This window comes from Hippopotamus amphibius, chromosome 7 (genome assembly GCF_030028045.1).
Source record: "Hippopotamus amphibius kiboko isolate mHipAmp2 chromosome 7, mHipAmp2.hap2, whole genome shotgun sequence".
Lineage (NCBI taxonomy): Eukaryota > Metazoa > Chordata > Mammalia > Artiodactyla > Hippopotamidae > Hippopotamus > Hippopotamus amphibius.
This window is the reverse complement of record NC_080192.1, coordinates 3,920,440-3,941,526: the sequence shown is the minus strand read 5'-3', so window position 1 is coordinate 3,941,526 and position 21,087 is coordinate 3,920,440. Positions and strand designations below refer to the sequence as shown.

Below are 21,087 nucleotides of genomic sequence, written 5' to 3'. Positions count from 1 at the left end.
GATGACACATATATGTGGAATCTAAAAAATAATACAAATGAACTTATTTATAGAACGGAAACAGACTCACAGACAGAAAACAAACTTATGGTTACCAAAGGGGAAGGGGAGGGTGATAAATAGGAGTTTGGGTTTAGCAGGTACAAAGTACTATATATAAAATAAACAACAAGGACTTACTGTATAGCACAGGGAACTATATTCAGTATTTTGTAATAACCTATAATGGAAAAGAATCTGAAAAAAATATGTAAATACAGAACTGAATCACTTTGCTGTACACCTGAAACTAACACAATATTGTAAATCAACTATATTTCAATTAAAAAAAAAGAAGAGGAAGAAGAAGGCATGTGAAGATGAAGGCAGAGATCTACTAGCCAAAGAACATCAAAGGTGGTCAGTAAACCACCAGAGGTTCAGAGAGAGACATGGAACAGATTCTCTTTCACAGCCTTTGGAAGGAACCAATCCTGCCAACACCTTGATCTCAGACTTGTAGCCTCCAGAACTGTGAGAGAATAAATTTTGTTACTTAAGCCACTCGGTTTCTGGTATTTTGTTACAGCAGCCTTAAGACACTAATACAGTAGCCAAAGCAATTTCAGAAAACAAAGAGGATTATGCTTCTTCTTTCATGACTTACTAGTAGGCTAATTAAAGCAACGTAGCATTGGCATAAATATAAGTAGATGTGTAGAAAGTCCAGTATAGAATAGAGTCCGAATGTGGAGTGAATGGGGAAAAGCTAGTCCTTTCAACAAATGGTATTGGAACAACTGTATATCCTTATGGAGGAAAAAGAAGAACTGTGACCCGTATCTTACACCAAACTCAAAAGTTGATTTATAATGGAAATACGAAAGCTAGAACTATAAAACCTATAGAAGAAGACATGTTGATTTGCTGAAGTAAGCCATGATTTCTTAGGACACAAAAAGCACTAAGCATGAAAAATATTTTGATAAATTGTTCTTCACCTAAATTTAAAAGTTACACTCTTTGAAACACACTGTTAAGAAACTGAAAAGGCAAGTCATGGACTAGGAGAAAATATCCAAAATGCATACATCTGGCATAGGACTCACCTGTATCCAAATTATGTGAGGAACTGTTACAACTCAACAAGAAAGAGTAGCCCAGTTAATAAAATGGGCAAAATATTTGAATAACACTTCATAAAAGAAGAGATAGGAATGGCCCATAAGCACCTGAAAAGATGCTCCACATCACTCATCAGGGAAATGCAAATGAAACCCATAATATGATGTCACCTAAGAAGTCTGACAATGCCAAGCATTGTTAAGGATCCAGGGTCACTCAGTTACATTGTTGGAGGGAATGTAAAATGGTCCAATCACAGTGGAAAATAGCCTGGCAGTTCTTATAAAGCTGAACATAAACTTAACATATGACCTAGCAATTTCACTCTTAGACATCACCCCCAGAGAAGTGAAAACACATGTCCACAAGAAAGCATGCACACATACGTTCATAGCACCTCTATTCATTACAGATAAAACTAGCCATCAACATGTGAATGGGTAAATAAATGGTTTATTACCTAATCAGAAATAAAAGTAAACTACTGATGTATGTAACAACATGGATGAATATCAGAAACAATGGGAAAGACTTCCCTTGAGACGGGCTTATTCATAGCATAGTATAGAATAGACAAGATAGACTCTAGTGACAGGAAGCAGACGAGTGGTTGCTAAAGCTGGAGGATGAGCAGCGGTGGTTGCAGGGGTGCACAGGAACTTTCTGGGGTGATGCAAATGTTCTCTATCCTGATTTGTCTGTGGTTACACAGGCGCAGTTGCAGTCTGCTGTGTGTAAATTACGTCTCAATAAAGTTCGTTTCAGAATTAAAGCTCCAGGGGGAAAAACATGAAGGATAGTGTCTTCAGTTTTAGGAATTTCTTTGAGGGCTTGCAGCAGATCTCAGACTTTGTTTACCTCAGTGGGCGCTCTTGGACTTTGCCGAAATCAGGAGTCCACAACTCGCTGCATGTCGGAATCACCTCAAGAGTTTGTCGAAGACAGTGATATCCAGGCTTTGCTCCCAGAGACTCTGATAGAGGTGTTCTGGGGTTGGGACCACAGCCTTGGTTCCTTTTGAAACCTCCCCAGTGATCTGATGTGGAGACAAGGTTGTGAACCACTGGCCTCAGCTTTTGCTCTGAGTCCCGTAGAAAGGTTGTCTGCAAAACGCAGGTCGTGTGCTTTCTTTTTGCTTCTTGAGTAACACCCTTAATTGTACCTCTGGCCCTGCGGACAGAACAGCAGCTCAATCGTGAAATGCCCGGGAGTAAGCTGCACAGATCACCGCGGAAATAGGTGCAACAGGGAGATAAACAGTACTGTATTTTTACAAGACTTAGAATTGATTGTTTAGGGCAAAAGCCAGGAGAAAAGTTTGTGTGGAAATTAGTAACCCAGAGGTGTACCACGTTCATGAGACTAACTTAGAGTGACCCTTACCTACCACATTTCCTATGGGTTATAGAAAGAGAGCTTTAGAAGTTCAAACTCTGCTGAACAAAAACGTGTGCTTGGTGAAGGATTACTATGTGCAGCCCTTTTCAAGTGTGGGTGGTAAAGGAATCCTATAGATTCCTCAGAACCAGGTGAAAATAATATTACAAAGAGCTGCCGTTTGCTTTGTCCTACTATGTGCTCGGTGCTGTGCCGAATGCTTTTTTGTGTAACCCTCACTCTAACCCTGTGAGGTGGGCACCACCCTCTTGTTACATACAAGAAAATCTGGACTTCCTGAAGTTCAGAACTCTTTGCAGGTTACATGGCTAGAGGGCTGAGCTGGATTCTCTCATAGGTCTGTCTGTCTGTCTCCAGAAGTATCTGTTTCCTCTCAGTGCTTGGGATGGTGATTGGTCTGACCCCGTGGGTGGGCACACACACATCTCATACAGGACGATCCACTTCACCCAGCATCTGACATCCGCCTCCATTCCCGTGGGCTTCAGGCCTTCTGAGTTGGCTGTCACACCTCGGGGATGGCTTCATGGGTAGATAAAAGCCTTGTCTGAGCGTTGCCACACCCGCGTTGGTCGTGTGCTCACTTCAGCACAGGACTGCTGACCTTTGTGTATGCACTATGTTACGAACACATTTTCACCAAATTTTGGTTGTGTTGATTCGCGGGGCGTTTAAATAGGAGATGCAGTCCTGTGTTGGTGTTGGACTCTTGCCTTTCTTCAGTTTTTTGGGGTTTTGTATTTACTGTTCGGTTTGAGAGCAGACAGAATGATTGAGGCTCTGTTTTTTTGTCAACCTAATACATTTTCCCAAAGAAGCTTAGATATTATTTGAGTTGGGCCTGCATGCTTTGCAGAGTGCATTCTCTGAGATGAGTATTGGCTTCGGTGGGAGAGAACAGTTAGCACATCAGTGAGTTGTCCTGCTGTTTACACTCTGTTTCCAGAGGCTAAATGTTAGTTTGTTTAAGCCAGACTTACTGTCTTGTTGAGATGTGTTACTTCGTGAAAGCATTGTCTGAGCTTGGCTCCTTAATAGGAACTACAACTTGTGACTCATTTATTATGGGTCTAGAATCAGTTCCCAGCATGTTAGGTAAAGAAACAAACTTCCTTGTTTTACAGAAGTGCGAACAGAAGAGAACTTGTTAATTTCCTAATTGTTTCCCCTGCTCCTGACATGAGCTCCATGCTCAGCTCAGGGCAGCAGGAACTTGTAAACCTGAGCTTGGTGATGACACATAGATCAAGTCACTTCTCCTGGAGGTGTTGCGTCCTGGGATTCGTTTCCCAGAGACTACCCTGTGTTCACTCTGCAGTGTATATTATGTCTTTGTCATGATGTCACTGCCATCCTTGTCTAGAATGGGTCGCTTATGTTATAAACATTTAATGAATTTCTATAAAAAATTATCTCGTATCATTTCATAATGCAGTGGTGTGAATGAGAAATATTTATCTAGGAAAGCAGACCCTCGGTTCAGGCAAGGCTCTAGTGTAACCGTGATTTTCAAGAACTCTTTAATTCACCCTTACTGCCTGCTTTCAAATGTCAGTTTTTAGCATGTGATTTTATTTTATTTACTTTTAATAAATTTATTTATTTGTTTATTTATTGGCCGCATTAGGTCTTCGTTGCTGTGGGGGCTTTCTCTAGTTGCGGAGACGGGGGCAGGGCGGGGGGCTACTCTTCGTTGCGGTGTGCAGGCTTCTTATTGCAGTGGCTTCTCTTGTTGTGGAGCCAGGCTCTAGGTGCGTGGGCTTAGTTGTTCCGAGGCATGTAGGATCTTCCTGGACCAGGGCTCGAACGCATGTGCCCTGCATTGGCAGGCAGATTCTTTTTTTTTTTTTTTTTTTTTTGGCACACGGGCTTAGTTGCTCCGTGGCATGTGGGATCTTCCTGGAGCTGGGATCGAACCCGTGACCTCTGCATTGTCAGGCAGATTCTTAACCACTGCGCCACCAGGGAAGCCCCTAGCGTGTGATTTTATTTCCTTACCCATTTTTAACATATCTGAGAAGTCTACTCCCCCCACTGAAAATGAGATGTTTTTCTTGCACTGAATAATAGATCCTGAATACTTTCTCATTTATCAGAAAAATTGGTTTTTGAAAATAAATTCACAATTTTGCCTCTTACAAAGTCGAATTGTAACTCAGCCTTGTGGAAGTTATCCTCCAGTTTTCCTGTGCTGTTGGGCGCCAGCCCCGAACTCTGCTCTGACCAACTGAATGTCCCCCAGCTCACAACACAGAACTTACCAGCTACCACCACCGCCCCCGCTGCCCTGTGTTAAGTCTTGACTGCCTGCCGGTCAGCGCAGTGATCCCCGCCCTTCTCACGGTCACTGTGAAGTGGGTCGTATGGTCCGCATTTTACAGGCGGGAAACCTTAGGTCTTAGAGGGTAAAGGAGTTGCCCAAAGCCGCCAGCTAGAAGGGCTGTGGAGCCAGACTGTGCGCTCCGCGCTCTGGCTGCGCAGTCCTCGCCCTCCGTCCCTGCGCTGCGCCGCCCCCTGGTTCCCGGAACACTCAGGTTGCTGCTCATCCCCCAGCTCCCGCGCGTGCTCTTCCCCCTGCTGAGAGCCATCTCCACAGCCCCTTTACGTCTGTGTCCAATTCCTGTTCATTCTTCTCATTTTGAGCTATGGGTCTCTTCTGCAGGGAGGCCTTCCCTGAGCGCCCCCTGCTACCCCAAACACCCAGCTCCTCTGGCGTGGAGACGCACCCGTGTTCCACAAGGGCGTGGGTCTCATGTTCGCGGGGAGCGGGTGAGGGTCAGCTGGTGTCCCCCCGTCTGTGCCGGTCACCAGGGCTGCTCTCCTGGGCGTCCTCTTCTCCCCGACACACGTGCCTGTGGCGGGGGCTCTCCTCTCCCGTTTGGAGGTTTCACTGTTAGCACCCCCTGAGGATAGGCGCACGGCAGGTTATTGGACAAGTAGGGTGTGACGGTTGCAAGGAGAAGCTTTGGGTACAGTCTCAGGTGGGGCCACTACCAGTTTGGCCAGAAAATTTCCCTCTGCGCTTCTGAAAAACGTGAGGTCCAGCCCTGTGCAGTGGGCTAATCCTCCATCCGAGAGCTTCTCAGACTATCAGTGATGAAGAGCTAGCTATCTTGCTCCCACACCGTCCTGGACCAGTATGCCTATAAAAGATGATATAAATGAATTACTAGAAAACGAAAAAGATGTTTAAGACATAGAAAATTCAAGTCCAAATTTTATTATAAGATTCAGGAAAGAGAGCAAAGTCTGTTAAGTCACTGGCACGGTTTCTAACTCTTTTCACACACTGTTCCTACAGACTTGACAGTGCTCTCCAGACCTCACTTTGAATAGACCTTACTAATGAAATAACCGTGGGGAGGGTAACTAACTTTTGAGCCTCACTTTCTTTATCTCTAAAATGGAACCACTAATACCTACCTTGGCGTTGTCAGAATTAAATGAAATCATTAGTGTCTATCATTCCCTGGTAGATGCTGGATGTCTATTAAATAGTAGTTCGTTAACCAGCCTCCAGTGCCTAGGGAAATTTATAGGAATTAGATTTCCTCTCTTCTTTCCTGCCTTCAGCAAGTCTGTGCATCACAGCCAACTGGAGATTCGGGTTTCTATCAGTTGGACTGTGGTGTTTAGAATCTTTAGTCTTATGCTGGGAATATTCATTGCTCTTGGCTTATCTTTGCTTCTAGGCCTTTTCAGTAAATAGCTAGGAAATAAACATTTTTCAGAAAGAGAAAACTGCGAGTTCATGCTGCTATTTCTAATGTGAACGTAAACGTCTTTGATTTGATACTTCTTTTTCATGCTAAAAAATCTTGGTTCCTAATGACATAAATTACCCATTTGTTTTCAGCTAAATCTGTGAATACGGGTTCAGAATGCCAGCCTCAGCGTTAACGGTGCCAAGGCGGCCATCTGAGCTGAGGACGCAGCTCCCTGGGGACGTCCCATCAAAGCACTGTTTCAGTTCTGTGAGATAATTTGTCTCTGTTTCAGGTGTCATCAGATTAGATTGTTTCTGTTCGCTGTTTTTATAACTTTATAAATTTAATTCTCCAAAATTGAGCTATCATTGACATATAATAATATGTTAATTTCAGGTGCACAAGATAATGATTCAGTATTTGTATATATGGTGAAGTAATCACCCCAATAAGTCTGATTAACATGCATTATAAACTTAATTTTAAAAATTTTATAAAACGTATACAGGATTCCAAAGTCAGAATTGTACAACCGGGTACAGTCACAGAAGTCTCTCCTCCATTCCTGTTTCATCCACTTCAGTCTTTGCTTTGCCCTGTAAATAACCATTATTAGTTTTTTGTTTTAACCTTTCATTATTTTTTTAAGTATAGAAAAGTCATGTTTCTCCTCCTTTACTACACAAAAGTTTCACGTAGAAGCCTGTTCTGCACTCTGCTGTTCCACTTACCATTCTGTCCTGATGATCTCTCCGTAGCAGCACGTGGTGATCATGGTTTATTCAACCAGCCTGTACTGATGGACACTTGAGTTGTTTTTCCAGGATTTTTGTTATAAATTGTGCTACATTCAACATCATTCATCATCAGAGCCATGCCAATCAAGACCACAGTGACATACCATTTCATGTCCGTCCACTAGGGTGGCTAAAATAAAAGACAGTGTTATCAAGGATGTCAAGAAATCAGAACCCTCATGCATGGCTGGTGGATGTAAAATGGTACAGCCACTTTGAAAAACAGTCAGGCAGTTCGTCAACAGGTGAAATATAGAGTTTACCGTATGACTAAACAGTTTCCTCCTAGGTATATAGCCAAGAGAATTGAATATGTATAGCCATTCAAAAAGAGGTGCACAGATGATTGTAACAGCATTATCATAGCAGCCAAAAGTTTGAAGTGACTCAGATGCGCATCCACGGGTGAATGGAACGTAAAATATGTATCCAGACAACAGAAGTTATTCAGCCGTAAAAAGGGATAGAGTGTGGACACATGCTTCAGCGTAGATGAACCTTGGGAGCATTACAGTAAGGGAGGGAGCCAGTCTCATGTTGAATGAGCCCATGTGTTTGAAGCACCCACAATAGACAAACCCATAGATACAGAAAGTAGCTTAGTAGTTGCTAAGGGCTGCAGAGAGGAAGAAGTGAGGAGTGCGTGCTGATAGGAATGCAGTTTCCTTTGGGGGTGATGAAACATTCTGAAGCTGGATTGTGGTGATGGTGACACAGCTTTGTGAATACGCTAAAACCCACTGAACCGTATACTGTACAAAGGTGAGTTTTATGGTGTGTGAGTTTTACCTCAGTAAAACTGTTCTACAAATATAAGCTGTGCTGCAGTGAATAACTTTGTGCAAACATAATTCCACATGACTGTATTTTTGATCAGCAGTCCTAGAGGTGGGATCATATGCGGTCTTTCTGTGTACTGCCCGCTGCCCTCAGCACCCACCCCCACGGTGCCGGGGGAGCCTCACCAGCAGCAGGTGCTGTCACACGGGACCGTGTGCCCTTGTGGCAGCTGGGGAGGGGTGTCATCATTTGCCTGTGTCTTTATCAGGAGCAAAGCAGAGCAGATACTGATACTTCTGCAGTCCATCCGCATTTCCTTTTTTCTGTGCCATTTATGTTCGTGTATTTCTCCATTTTTCTATTGGATTGTTGGTCTTTTCTCAATTATGACAAGCTCTGTGTATATTAAAATATTAACCCTTTGCCTGTGGTATCTTTCAGATAATTTTTACAGCTTTCATTTGCCTTTAAAAAAATGTGGTCAAATTTTAAAACCTTTATTGTTTCTGGATTTTGAGGCATGGTTAGAAACGTTTTCCCTGCTTCTGACTTAGAAAAAGAATTCACTTACTAATAAACTGAGATTCATTTGGGATTTATCCTGGTGAATAGTATTAGGAAGAGATCCGCTTTTATACTTTTCTAAAAAATTTTATTGAAGTCTAGTTGATTTACAGTGTTGTGTTTAATTATACTTTTTTATATGGCTTTCCAGTTGCTCAACATTTTTGAGGAAGGATGAAAAGAAAAAGTATCACTCTTTGTTTACACATCTGTAAATATTTCTGGATTGATATAGGCATTTCAGGTAATTGCACAAATAGTATTATTTTAACAATGAGTATAGAAATAAAAAAGGGCAAAACAGGTCACAGGTAATCTCCAGCCCTTCCCTGGCTGTCTCAGGGTGTAAATTTGTCTTCTCTGTTCTTGTAGGTGAACGAGCTGGACGGCATTCCCCTGATCCTGGACAGCTGTAGCATCGATGACAGTAACCCCTGTATCCTTGACGTGACTCACGAGCGTTCGTTCACACTCAGGGGCCTTCGCAGAACGAGGCCCTGGCCTGGTGTTCATTCAGTGGGTAGCTGGGGGCTTTCTTGCTGGCTCATTCCTAAGAACTAAGCCACATTCTGGAGCATCACTCCTGCAGCCTGGGCAGTGTAGCGAGCTCAAGTTTTCCAGGTGCGTAGGCCATTCTCCACCAGCGTTCTACTGCAGAGTGCCGCATGACTCAGGGCAAAAGCTCGTCCATGGCCCCTGTGCACGCCGCGTGTCACTGGTGTCACTTTTCCACACACTGTGTGTTCCTGGGAGTAAATGTGAAGAAGCTTACATTTTTTTTCTGTAATTCAGAGTATCCAGTCCTTTGAAAGAACCATTTTACCAGTAGTTTGGAGGCCTCTGAGACCCCAGGAGGAGGGAGAAACATTTCTGTGGCCCTCAATTCTTGTTTTTGTTTGGTGCTGTCCTGCGACCCTGTGTTACTGACGCTGGGGACTCTGGCACTTGCCCCCACCTGGTTTGACTGCCCTTCTGGAGGGTGTTCTGCAGGGAACTTGCTTATTCCCCACCACTCCACCAACGTCTTGCCCGGTAGGAAACCGATCTGGTACAGGGAGGAGGAGCCAGGGACAGGGTGCAGCCTGTTAAGGTTTGAGAGAGAATCTGTTTAATTTCATGACCTTCCCTGGTGGGAAGCTGTCAGCCCAGTCCCTCGCGCTGGCTGTTGCCTGGTCTCATGCTCATCGTAGGTCAGGGCGGGGTGAATCAGGCCATTGCGAGGACCTGCGATTGTAACCCTGTAGGAGCCTAAGGAGGAGAGGAATTTTATTTTTAAAATGCTCACTGTGGTTTCTGTCAAGAAGAGAAAAGGGGCTGATGAAAATCATGTGTTTCAAAGTAAGTAGATTGAGAAATGCTTATTATTTGTGCTAAAGATACTGTCATTTGTGTGATTGGCAATAGAAGAAAATCCCCTGTTTTGAAGAGCATGATAGCTTTATAAGCTCAGTCAGGGAAAGAAAAACAGCCTCAGAAGACTTTTCTTCAAAGTAAAATAGAGTTGCTTCATTGCATCGCGTTAGAATCAGGCACCGCAGGCTGCACTCGTTAGAGAGTTCTGAAATTTTTTAGCCCCAAAAAAGGAAAGGAAAAAAAAGAAAGCTTTCCGTACAGGAAAGCAGTAAAAGAACATTCAGGTGTACCTGCAGGTGTTGCATTTCCTGATGAAAAAAATGATTTATTGCAAACAAAGAAATTCACCCAGTTTTACTTTTATATTCCCTGAATTGACCTTCTAGTGAGAAAAGGTTTTTCTCGCTAATCTCTGGCCTTTAGCAGAGACCAAAAAATTCAAAGTCTGCTTGCACACAGCATGTCGCAGTGCTGCAGGTACGCTGCCTGTGGCTCATGCTTGCAGAGACTTTTAAAATGTTGGCATCTCCTTGCCAGATACTCATTCATTCATTCACTTCTTTCAGGGAACATTGGTTGAATCCTTCCTGTGGATTCACATACATCACCTTATTTAACTGGACAGCACTGACACACATGCTATTCTCAGCATCCTGCCTGTTTGTAGCTGAGAGAGGGCCTTAGTGACTTGACGTGAAGGTCAGACCCAGAAGTGAAACTTGCGTGTGCCTGATTCTTAGCCATGTTCCAAAACCGCCTCTTTATGAGTCACTGGGAGGGGACAGAACACATGCAGAGGAAGCACAGTAACATATTCATGTAGTGGAGAAATTACTCAGAATTATAAATTTAAAAAATTTATATGGATGGTTTTTATAGTGATAATGAAGCATTACAAGTCCAGAATCTCCTCTAAATTGTCAAGAAAAGGTAAAATGTTACATGTTTAGTGTGATATGTATTTAGTAACTCTTTGGACTTCTGTTTATAAATGCCTACTAGATTTTAAAGACATGCAAAATATACTTAATAAGGTATGAGATACCTACCAAAATACGAGAGCACAGGAAGAATGATGGTTGAATGGTCAGAAATGAAGAAGCATCATAGCCTGAGGATTCAGTTTTTAGATGTGAGCCATGAATTAAAACCCGGCCTCCCTAGAAGCCAGAGCAAGTTGGACCCACCCGTAGCTCCTCTGCGCTGCTCCGGGCAAGTTCTCCCAAGAATTAGTTCATTACCCCGACCTTGCCTCCTTACCTCTCATTCACTAACCCCTCCCCGTTCTTACATTTTTTTCTTTCCCATATTTTTTATTCATCAAAGTAATAAATCTATATTGGCTTTTTAAAAAAATGCCAGGAGGTGTAGGATTGTGTGTGTGCGCACTTGATCAAAACCTTTTGTCCATTTTTTCATTGGGTTATCTTTTTATAATTTGTTTGTAATCTTTATATATTCTAGATCAAAGTCCTTTGTCAGCTACATGGTTTGCTAGTATTTCCTTTCTCTTATTCTATGACTTGTCATTCTCTTTATAGTTTTTGTTTGTTTTTTTATTAATAGTTCTTAACTTTTAGTCAAATTTATCACTTTTTTTTTAATCGTTAGCTTTTTGGGTGTGTATCTTGTTAAAGAAATATTTTTGTACCCTTAGGTCATGATGATAATCTATATTATCTTCTGAATACTTCACATTTTTACCTTTTATATTTAGGTCTGTAGTTCACTTAGAGGTGATTTTTGTGTGTGGTGTGACTTAGGGGTCTGTTTTTATATTTTTCCATAAGGGCACACAGTTGTCCCAGCCCGATTATTGAAAAGAACACACATTGTCTACTGTAGTGCCTGTTGTGTCATAAGTCAGGTGTCTATATATGTGTGGGTCTGGACTCTCTTCTCTTTTCCGTCGATCCCTGCACCAGTTCTGTGGTCTTCAGGACTGTCACTTTCTAAAGTATCTTGATGTCAGTCAGTTGAGTCCGTACAACTTCGGCGTTTCTCCTCTTTTAAGAGTATTATGGCTATTTCTGGTCATTTGTATTTCCCCATAAAAGTTTTAAAACCAGCTAGTCAAATTCTGCACATTCACACTGGTACATTTATGTGAACACACGTGCATACACACGTGCGCACATGTAAAGTCACCACCAACAAAAACAATTTGAAGTCCCTACGTAGTGAGCTGCTCATTGAGATTGCATCGGCTGAAATCAGTTTAATGAGACTTGACATGAGTCTTCTAACCCGTGAACATGCTCTATCTGTCCGTTCATTCAGGGTTATTACTTCTCAGCTTTTATTCCTTTCTGTGTGTTTGTATAGCTCCTGTGTGTGGATTTTAGTACATATTATTTTGGTTACCAGGCACTTAAAGTGTCTTCTAATTTCTTTCTTTTTTTTTTGACCCATGGATTATTTAGAAATGCATTTCTTAACTTCTGAACAGATAAGAATCATCTCTTGGAGGCTGACTTCTAACGTAAATGTATTACGATGAGAGAGCACACACTTGATGTTCTTTGTCCTGTGAAATTTATTGAGACTTGCTTTATGACCTCATCTGTGGTCAGTTTCTGCAGCTGTTCTATGTGTGCTTGAAAATCACATCTATTCTCTAGTAGTGGAGTACAGTATTTTTAGGTCAAGTTTGTAAAAATTTTTGCATTTTTAGTGATATTTTTGTCTACTGTGCTTATAGTTTTCTCTAAATTTCTCCTTTTAGTTATATAAAATTTTTCTTTATATATTTTGAGACAGTATTATTAGATTAAGGTGTATAATAGGTCTTGAAAAATATCCCTGTTGTCATTGTAAAGTGACCCTCTATATCTCTAAAAATGCTTTTTGCCTAATACTAATATAGCTATGTTATCTCGCTTTTGGTTGGTATTTACATGGTATAACATTTACAGTCCTTTTATTTTCAGCCTTTCTGTATCAGAGGTGTTTGTTGTAAACAGCATAGTTGATTTTTTTCTTAATCTAGTTTCTTTGCCTTTTAGCTATTGCATTTAGCCCATTTATATTTAATTTAATTACTGGTCTGTTTATATTTAAGCCATTCTGGTTTGCTTTCTATTTTATTTTTCTCTCTTGCCTTCTTTCAGATTTATTGTTTTATATAATTCAGTGTTTATCTTTTTCTAGTTTAAAAGTTTTTAATTCTTTTTTTCTATCCTGTTGATAGTTCCCTGGGAAATTATAACATATATCCTTGACTAAGGAAAATCTAATGTTTTTCAGACCTTTACCCCCCTTCTCAGATAATACAGGATCACCTAGCACCCCCCAGTTTATATGCTGTTGTTATATATTTTTATTCTATTTTTACAGTCCTATAAAATGTTATTATTGTAGTTCTATAAAGTCCATGTTCATTTAGATCTAACCACACACTTACTACTTTCCTGCCTTTTGCCCCATCTCATTGCTTTGTCCACCTGGGATCATTTTCCTTCTGCCTGAAGTCCTTCTTTTAGAATTTTCTTTAAAGTGGGTTCATGGGTAAGGAACTATTTGAGTTTGTTTGAAAATATATGCCTGATTCCAGCATCTTGTTGGGATAGCTACAGGATCTCAATGTTTTAATATGTATACTTAGACTTAATTCCAGTATTTCCAGCGTGGTATCTACACCCTCTGCATCTGGTATCCTTCAAGCCAGAGTGTCTCTACTTTATCTTTTTTTTTTTAATTGATTTTTTAAATTTTTATTTATTTATTTATCATTGGCCGCATTGGGTCTTTGTTGCTGCACGCAGCCTTTCTGTAGTTGTGGCGAGCAGGGGCTACTCTTCGTTGTGGTACGCAGGCTTCTTATTGAAGTGGCTTCTCTTGTTACAGAGCACAGTCTCTAGCCACACAGGCTTCAGTAGTTGTGGCATGTGGGCTCCGTAGTTGTGGCTCACAGGCCCTAGAGCACTGGCTTAATGGTTGTGACACACGGGCTTAGTTGCTCCGCGGCATGTGGGATCTTCCTGGACCAGGGCTTGAACCCATGTCTCTGCATTGGCAGGTAGATTCTTAACCACTGTGCCACCAGGGAAGCCCCTTTACCCTTTTTGTTGGATGGATTTGGGACGTAATCAGGAGGGAGAATCAACAAGACTCGGTGACACTTTAGAGGCAGGAGAATAAAAAACAGCATCAAGGGTGACTCCCAGATTTCTGACCTGAGCAACTAGGGCGATGGAGATATTCCCCCATTTATTGAGAAAGACAGGGAGTAATTTCAAAGGAGAACATAGGCAGATGAATGTGCTGTCAAAATCGTCGGATGCTTTGCAGATCTCATCATATTACAACTCAGTTCAACAGAACTAATCACTTCCTCCTTAACATAACACTTGTTTCTCTCATGGTAGTGCTTTCTCTTGGTTTTTCTTCACGTCTTCCTGCCTCCTCCTTCTCATTCACTGTTGTTACTTACTCTTCTACGCAGCTTTTAAACGTTGGCGTTCTCCTGGACACTCCAGAGCTCAGGAGCTCTCTTCTGACTCCACATTTTCTCCCTGGGGAATCTTAGGGAAATTTATTTATTTATTTAAATTTATTCCTTTATTTGTTGATTCATTCAGTGTTTATTGAGCACCTTTTCTATCCCAGGCACTATGCAGGGCCCGTGGAATGACAGGGAGTCCTGTAGGGAGACTGCTGCAGGCATCCAGGCAGGCCATGACAGTGGCTTGGGCCAGGCGGGTAGCCGTGGAGACAGGAGATGGAGTTGTATTCTGGGTATTCTTAAGGCTTTAAACATCATCTGTTCACCTGTGTCTACCAGGTTTCCTCTCTAGACAGACTCTTCTGAGTCTCAGGCTTATCTCTCTGACACCTGCTTAACATTTTGCTTGTATATCTCACCAACATCCCAGATGTAGGATGTCCAGAGTTAAGTTATTAATATCTCTGTAGAATTCTCCCCTGTTTTTCTCAGTAAATGCGGGAATATCTCCATCCATCTAGTTGCTCAGGTCAGAAACCTGGGAGTCGCCCGTGATGCTGTTTCTTTTTCATTCTCCCACTTCTAAAGTGTCACCAAGTCTTGTTGGTTCTCCCTCCAGATTACATCCCAAACCCACCCATTTCCCTTCATCTCCATTGGTACCATCCAGTCCATAATTTCCTCACTCCTGGCCTGGAAGCAGTAGCTTCCTATCACTCATCTTTCAGTTTCTGGTTTTGTTGTGTTCAGGTGATATTTATTGCCCATCCATTCTGTGCAATCTTTTAAAACCAAAATGGGGTCATTCCTCTCTGCCTCTTGACTCTCCCTGCCCCACACCATCTCTCATAAACATGTCCCTGTTTACGAAACCTCCAAGCCTGTCAGTTGTTCTTAGTGTAAATCCACAGGCTGCAGCACGTCCTAAAAGGTCCTGTTTGGTCCTGCCCCACCTGCCTCTTCATTTGCATCTAGGCCGTTCTCCCTTTATTAGCATTCCCCAGACACGCTTCCTTTTTTGTGTCTCCGATCCATCTAATTTCTCACCTCCAGGCAGTTGTCACGCTCGTCTCTCAGCCTGGACTCACTCCCCTGGTTCAGTCCTCATGGTCTCTGTGTCCACCTTCCTCGTCCCTTCCTCAGGGAAGCCTTCCTGTGGCCCCAGTCGAGGCCAGGTCGCCCCATCACCCCCTCCTAGAACCTGCTCTATTCCTTCAGCTTATCACAGCCTATAATTAATTACTTAATTTGTGCATTTATGTCTTAGTTACCCTCTAGACCAAGGTCTATAAGGGCAGGGACCATTTTTTCTGTTTTTCACCTCAATATAAAATGCCACTGTAAGGTACATAGTAAATGTCCAATAAATATTTCTTAGATGGTGGATGGTGGAGTAGAACAGTGAGCAGATGAGTGAAAAAACAGCAGCTTGATGAAACGTGTGTGTGTTTGTGTGTGTTTATTTGACAGCTGGGAGGGTGGGTCTAGGCACAGGAGAAATTTCTTCCCTGGGTTTGATGATTCTTTTGTGAATTGAATAAGCTTGGTTTGGCAGTGATATTATTTCAACTGTGTTTGGTTTAACCCCTGACTAACTTAACGCCAGTCAAGCTTTCATTGAATTTTCAGTATTTTTTGTGCTAAAAAGCAATAGATATTCTGTGTATGCCTAGACCAGGAATCCGTGCTGACAGTAACTGTCAGTCAGTAAAAATACCTCCGCTCTCTGTCACTGTGGATCCATGTGTCCGTGTGCTCACGTGTCCTCCACAGCGTGGGGGTGGGGGCTCGAGTTACTTTAGGGTAGTAGCCCTCAGTTCTCCGTGAGAAATCTGTGGTTCACACCTCATGAAAGACTTCCTCTTTCTCGGCTACCCTTGAGGGTTAGGAATTTCAAGGTGGCATATCAGAGCAAACTGAGCTGAAAACTGCCCCAGGCTAGGAACAGGTCTGGAAAGCTTACGGTCCCATTTCTCAGAGGTGGCTTCTAGAGACCGACTGGGATTTCTAGTTCCAGGGAAAAGGCATCATCTCAAAGGGTGCTTAACTCCGAAGGATGGCCCTCCGCAGTGGCCGCCGCGTCAGGGACAGAAGCCCAGCTGTTCACTCACCGGCTCCCTTGCGGAGACCCGCAGTAATGATATAGGAGCAGATGCCGTCGGAAAGTTCCAGCTCCGCTACCACAGAGCCAGTTGCTTATTTGTCAGTTTATTGTGGCAAGTGGAATTTTTTGTTGTTGTTTCCAAAGAGAAGCAGCTGAACTTTATTTGAAATGTTTTTCTTTGATTCTTTTTTGATCTGTGTTTTGATCAGTTGTCCTTGATGTGGTTTTTTTTTTTTTATATATTTTGCTTTTACTGGAGGGGGAGGGGATAGAGATAGGATGAGTGTCTAAACAGGGTTGGGGTTTTTTTCCCTGTTCTTTTCTGTCTTTTTCTTCCTTTCTTTCTCTTTCTTCTTTCCTTTTTATTGAAAGGCCTCATCTGTAAGTTGTACTCGTGCACAGAAATGTCACTATTCACAGGAGTAATAACCAGCAGCACTTCCGCAGCAGTCTCCTGTGGAGGATGCCCGGCACAGGCGCAGGCGTGTCAGCCCTGGGGCTAGGCAGACCCAGACTCTGCCGCTTCCTGCCCTCTAAACACTTCACTCTGTTGTGAGCTTTAGCTTATTTATTTAAAGTGGGACCTGTCCCCACAGGGTTATGGTGAATATGAAATGTCATCGTGTTTGCAAAGTGCCCAGCCTCTAGTTTCTCAACAAACAGATGTGCTCGTACAAATACCCTGTGATAGCTGTTAATGCCTAGGAGAAAGGTAGACTTTCATGTGTGATTGCACTGTGAGTCAGTGGTAAAACTCAAATAATAAGGATAATAGTATCACAGAACAGAAGAGAAAGTCCTGAAACAGATTTGCACGTACACAACAAAGGGCCCCCTGTAGTTGAGGAGAAAAGGATGGTCTTTTTCCATAAATAGTGCTAGACCAATTCAATATCCATAAGGGGGAAGAAAGCCTACCACCCCTATCTCATACCACTCACAAACATTAACTCAAGATGAATCATAGACCTTAATGTGAAAGGGAAAAAACAAGAGAGCTTCTAGAAGGAATCATAAGAGAATATGGTTATTGTCTTGGAATAGGCAAAGATTTCTTAAACAAGACATCAAAATTATAACCAGGGGACTTCCCTGGTGGCGCAGGGGTTAAAAATCTGCCTGCCAATGCAGGGGACACAGGTTCGATCCCTGGGCTGGGAAGATCCCACGTGCCACAGAGCAACTAAGCCCCTGTGCCACAACTGCTGAGCCTGTGCTCTGGAGCCTACAAGCCACAACTACTGAGCCTGCATGCCACAACTACTGAAGCCCATGCGCCTAGAGCCCATGCTCCACAAACAAGAGAAGCCACTGCAATGAGAAACCCGCACACTGCAACAAAGAGTAGCCCCTGTTCACCACAACTAGAGAAGGCCCGCTTGCAGCAACAAAGGCCCAACGCAGCCACAAAAAAAAATAAATTAAATAAACAAATAAATAAAAGTATCACCGAAAAGCGCTAACTGTAAGAGAAAGACTTTGAAAGGGTATTTGTATCGTACATATCTGAGAAGGGACTCATACCCATAATATATAAAGGACTCCTGCAAAACAACAAAGAAACGATAATTCAGTTTTTAAGAATGGACAGAAGAGGAAATCCAGATGGCCAGTAAACATGTAGAAAGAGCTCAGTGTTGTCGGTCGTGAGGAACCCTCCAGAACGGCTAACGAGGGGCTGACAGCACCAAGGGACGGCAAGGATGTGGAGCACCCTGAGCTGTAATAAATTGATGGTGGAGATGTCAGGTGGAAAAGCCCCTTTGGAAACTTTGGCAGTGTCTGCTAACACTAGGCGTCCACCCACCCTGTGTGTTCCCCCAGGAGAAGTGCATACACACGTCCATCTGAAGACGTGTGCAGGGGCCTTCCTAGTCGCACTATCAATAGCCCCAAATGGAAACATCGCAAACAGTCCTCAGTAGTGGAATAGATAAGTTGGTGGAATGATGACTCCACGGACGCTGTACAGTGGCAGAGAATGACCTGCTCTGTGGAACAAATAGATGATTCTCCCTAACACAGTATTTGGCTAGAGAAGCCAGCTTCTGAACGAGTACATGCTGTATGGTTCCACTTACACGAAGTTTAAGAGCGGGCAGAGTTGATCTCTGTTGATAGCAGTCAGGATAGTGGTTACCTTGAGGGATAGAAGGGCGGATATTGATTGGAAAGGGGCACCCGGGGGCCTTCCAGGGTGCTGGGCACGTTCTGTATCTTGATCTGGGTGGGGTTTTGTGATGTATACGCGTGAGAAAACCCATCAGGATGTACGCTTAGGATGTGTGCGTTCTGTTGCTCCTCATATTAATATTTTTTTAATCATTTATTGAGTTATTTGTAGGTGCCAAACCCTGTGCTATACCCTTGACATACATTATCTTGCACAGTTTTTTTTTTTTTAACAAGCCTCTTTGTTGGGGACTGTTATTTTACAGGTGAGAAAAGTAAAGGTCAGCAAGTTGCTTCCCTGCCTACAGTTGGTCCGGGTTCTCCCAGCTCACGAGTGGCAGGGCCAGGGTGCGAGCCCAGGGTTGTCTGTGCTGTGGTCCTGGTTCAAGTGTCCAGACTTCCATGTGGGCGCTACCTTCCCTCCCTCACAGTGTTTCTTTCAGGTGTACTTTCTTGGGGGACACATGGGTCTTCAGCTGGGGGTTGGATCCAGTCTTGAGTTAATTAATCGTGTCGCGCGTGTAGCATGTGGTACCCATGCACTGCTCTGCTTTGGCCTCAGGTCATAATCAAGGTAGATACCTCAGCCCTGAGGTGGTAGCTGCTTTGAAAAACAGGTACCTCTCCTACGGCGCTCTCCTTCCTCTTCTCAGACTCGAGCTTGTGTGTCTTCCCTCGAATTCTTGCACGATCCCCCTTACCTGAGCCCAAGTGCCTCATCTTGGTCTTCTGTGGGTCAGTTGTGTTGCTTCATGTGCTCCGTGAACAGCACACATGGAAACAACTGGGTCCGTAACTCTTTTCCTCTAGGAAAGTCTCTCCTAGGCGGGATCTGTGTTGTTCTGCACACCCCACCTTGGACCCCATAGAGCCAAGGGAGTGTTACCACAGTGTGTTCGTTCCAAAGCAGGTTTTTTCTGCAGTACCTTAAATAGCTATTACACGAGAGGAGGTTTCTAAAGAATATATGTGTGTAGGACCTGTGCTAAGCAGGCGCCTCTCTTGCAGGACTCCGCAGAGTCTACTGTTCTCATGTGCGTTTTGGAAATTCTGGACTATAGTGCCACATCTTGGGGAATGCAGGAATTTTAGTATAAATGTGGAAACCTGTTCCATTCTGTCCTTTTCTTCATGAGGAGTCCAGCTTGTAACCAGGCCTGCCACGCAGCCGCCAGAGGGAGGCGTCGTTCAGGGAAAGGCCTTGAACATTTCAGAATGTCACAGCGGACTAAACTTTATGTTGTTTGTGGAAGGTATCAGTGAATTTCCACACTGGAGAACTGCTCATGCTGTGTTCACAAAACACTACGTTTCTGCTTTTAATAGCTTACTTTGCCTGTCCTCATGTTCAAATGGCTAGGAAGTCTTTCTGCTGAAATCAGTCTTTCCTCCTCCGGAGGGTAAGGACTGTCTCCTGTCAATTTCGGTGTCCCCAGCATTAAACAGCTGATGAACGTTTGGTGATCATTCCTTCAGCCTTTGAGCTGACGTTTATTAAAACTAGAAAACCTCTTAATGCTGTTTGGCTTTAAAAAGATAAACTTTGGGTTTGGCTTCCCAGTGACCTAATTTGGTTTTTTAAAGCCTCTCATTGGTTCGCTTGCCCCTCACCTAGTGTGATTGAAGATGTGCAAACCAAACCTTTCTCCCCATCCAAAGCAAACAAGCGCGCACGTGACTTCGCAGGTTAGCGGAGGCCTCCCTGGGCCCCATATGAAGCAAGTTGCTGTGGGGCTAAGGGTGGGCGATGCTCTGGTGCCGCTCCCAGGCCGCCACCCCGCACCCCACACACGCTCACACAGATGCTGGCCAAGGCGTCATCTGAGTGACCCGTTCAGAGTGAAAGAGGGAAGAAGACCCGCTTTATGTGGCTTCTGCAGTATCCTAGCAACTGGTTCCCCAGGGCTCGAAGCTGAAAGTTGGAAGAGTTGGGATGTCAAGTCATGAATGACGCTCTCACAAAAGCGGACTCTGTTTCCTTGTTCAGGTGTTTTGGCAAATAGTGAAACTGTTTTGAAATAAGCCTGAAATATCTCAGGTTGTACTCCTTCAGATCATGTCTGCTTCGCTTTTAGTTGTGTGTGTCTCCTTTTCTCACATCTCTGAGGTCGTAGCGGCTAGCGGTGAAAACTGTTGCCGCCACCCTGAGACGTCTGCACGTGGAAGCTGGGGTGCAGAGCACCTGCCCGCTGAGCTCAGCCCCGCACACACGCCCGGCCTCTGGGCTGGTCTTGCTAAGCCCGCTCTGTCTGGTTTACTCGCACGGAAAGCAAGATTGCTTGAGGTTTACTGTCACGTAGGTTAGAAAATGGGAGTCATTTTTCCAAGGTGAGGTGCCCCATGTGAACCATGTGGTCTGCAGGTGGCCACGTCGCCCTTGCTCCCATTCAGCCTGGGTGGGGACGGGAAGGAGTGAGAAAGGGTCCTTGGAAGCTGCTTCCTTGGACTTCTGTCTGTCTCTTCAGCCACCTGGCTTTGAGGTGACACTGTGTTTGCTTAATTTTCCTTCTCAGTGGTTATTATTAGTGTTTTAAGTGCCACCGTGTAAAATTGGTTTCAGACCAGGAGCAAAACTTCATGTGGACATGTGTTGCCATTCACTTGTGCTCCTCAGGACCTGCTCCTGAGGCAGGTTGATTTAACAGACGCTGCCGGGTGAGCGTA

The 21,087-nt window shown here is 43.6% G+C and overlaps 1 protein-coding gene across 3 annotated transcripts in view; it reads left to right on the top strand.

The window, feature by feature from the left end:
• Positions 1–21,087, top strand: part of ATXN10 (ataxin 10) — a 158,867-nt gene that overhangs the window by 120,420 nt on the left and 17,360 nt on the right. For all 3 annotated transcript variants that reach the window (XR_009054719.1, XM_057741952.1, XM_057741951.1), the window contains one exon: positions 8,723–8,786. Coding sequence is in view for 2 of the 3 variants with exons in the window: in XM_057741952.1 (XP_057597935.1) it covers positions 8,723–8,786 (64 nt within the window). In the remaining variant the exon portion in view is untranslated. The remainder of the gene's footprint in view (positions 1–8,722; positions 8,787–21,087) is intronic.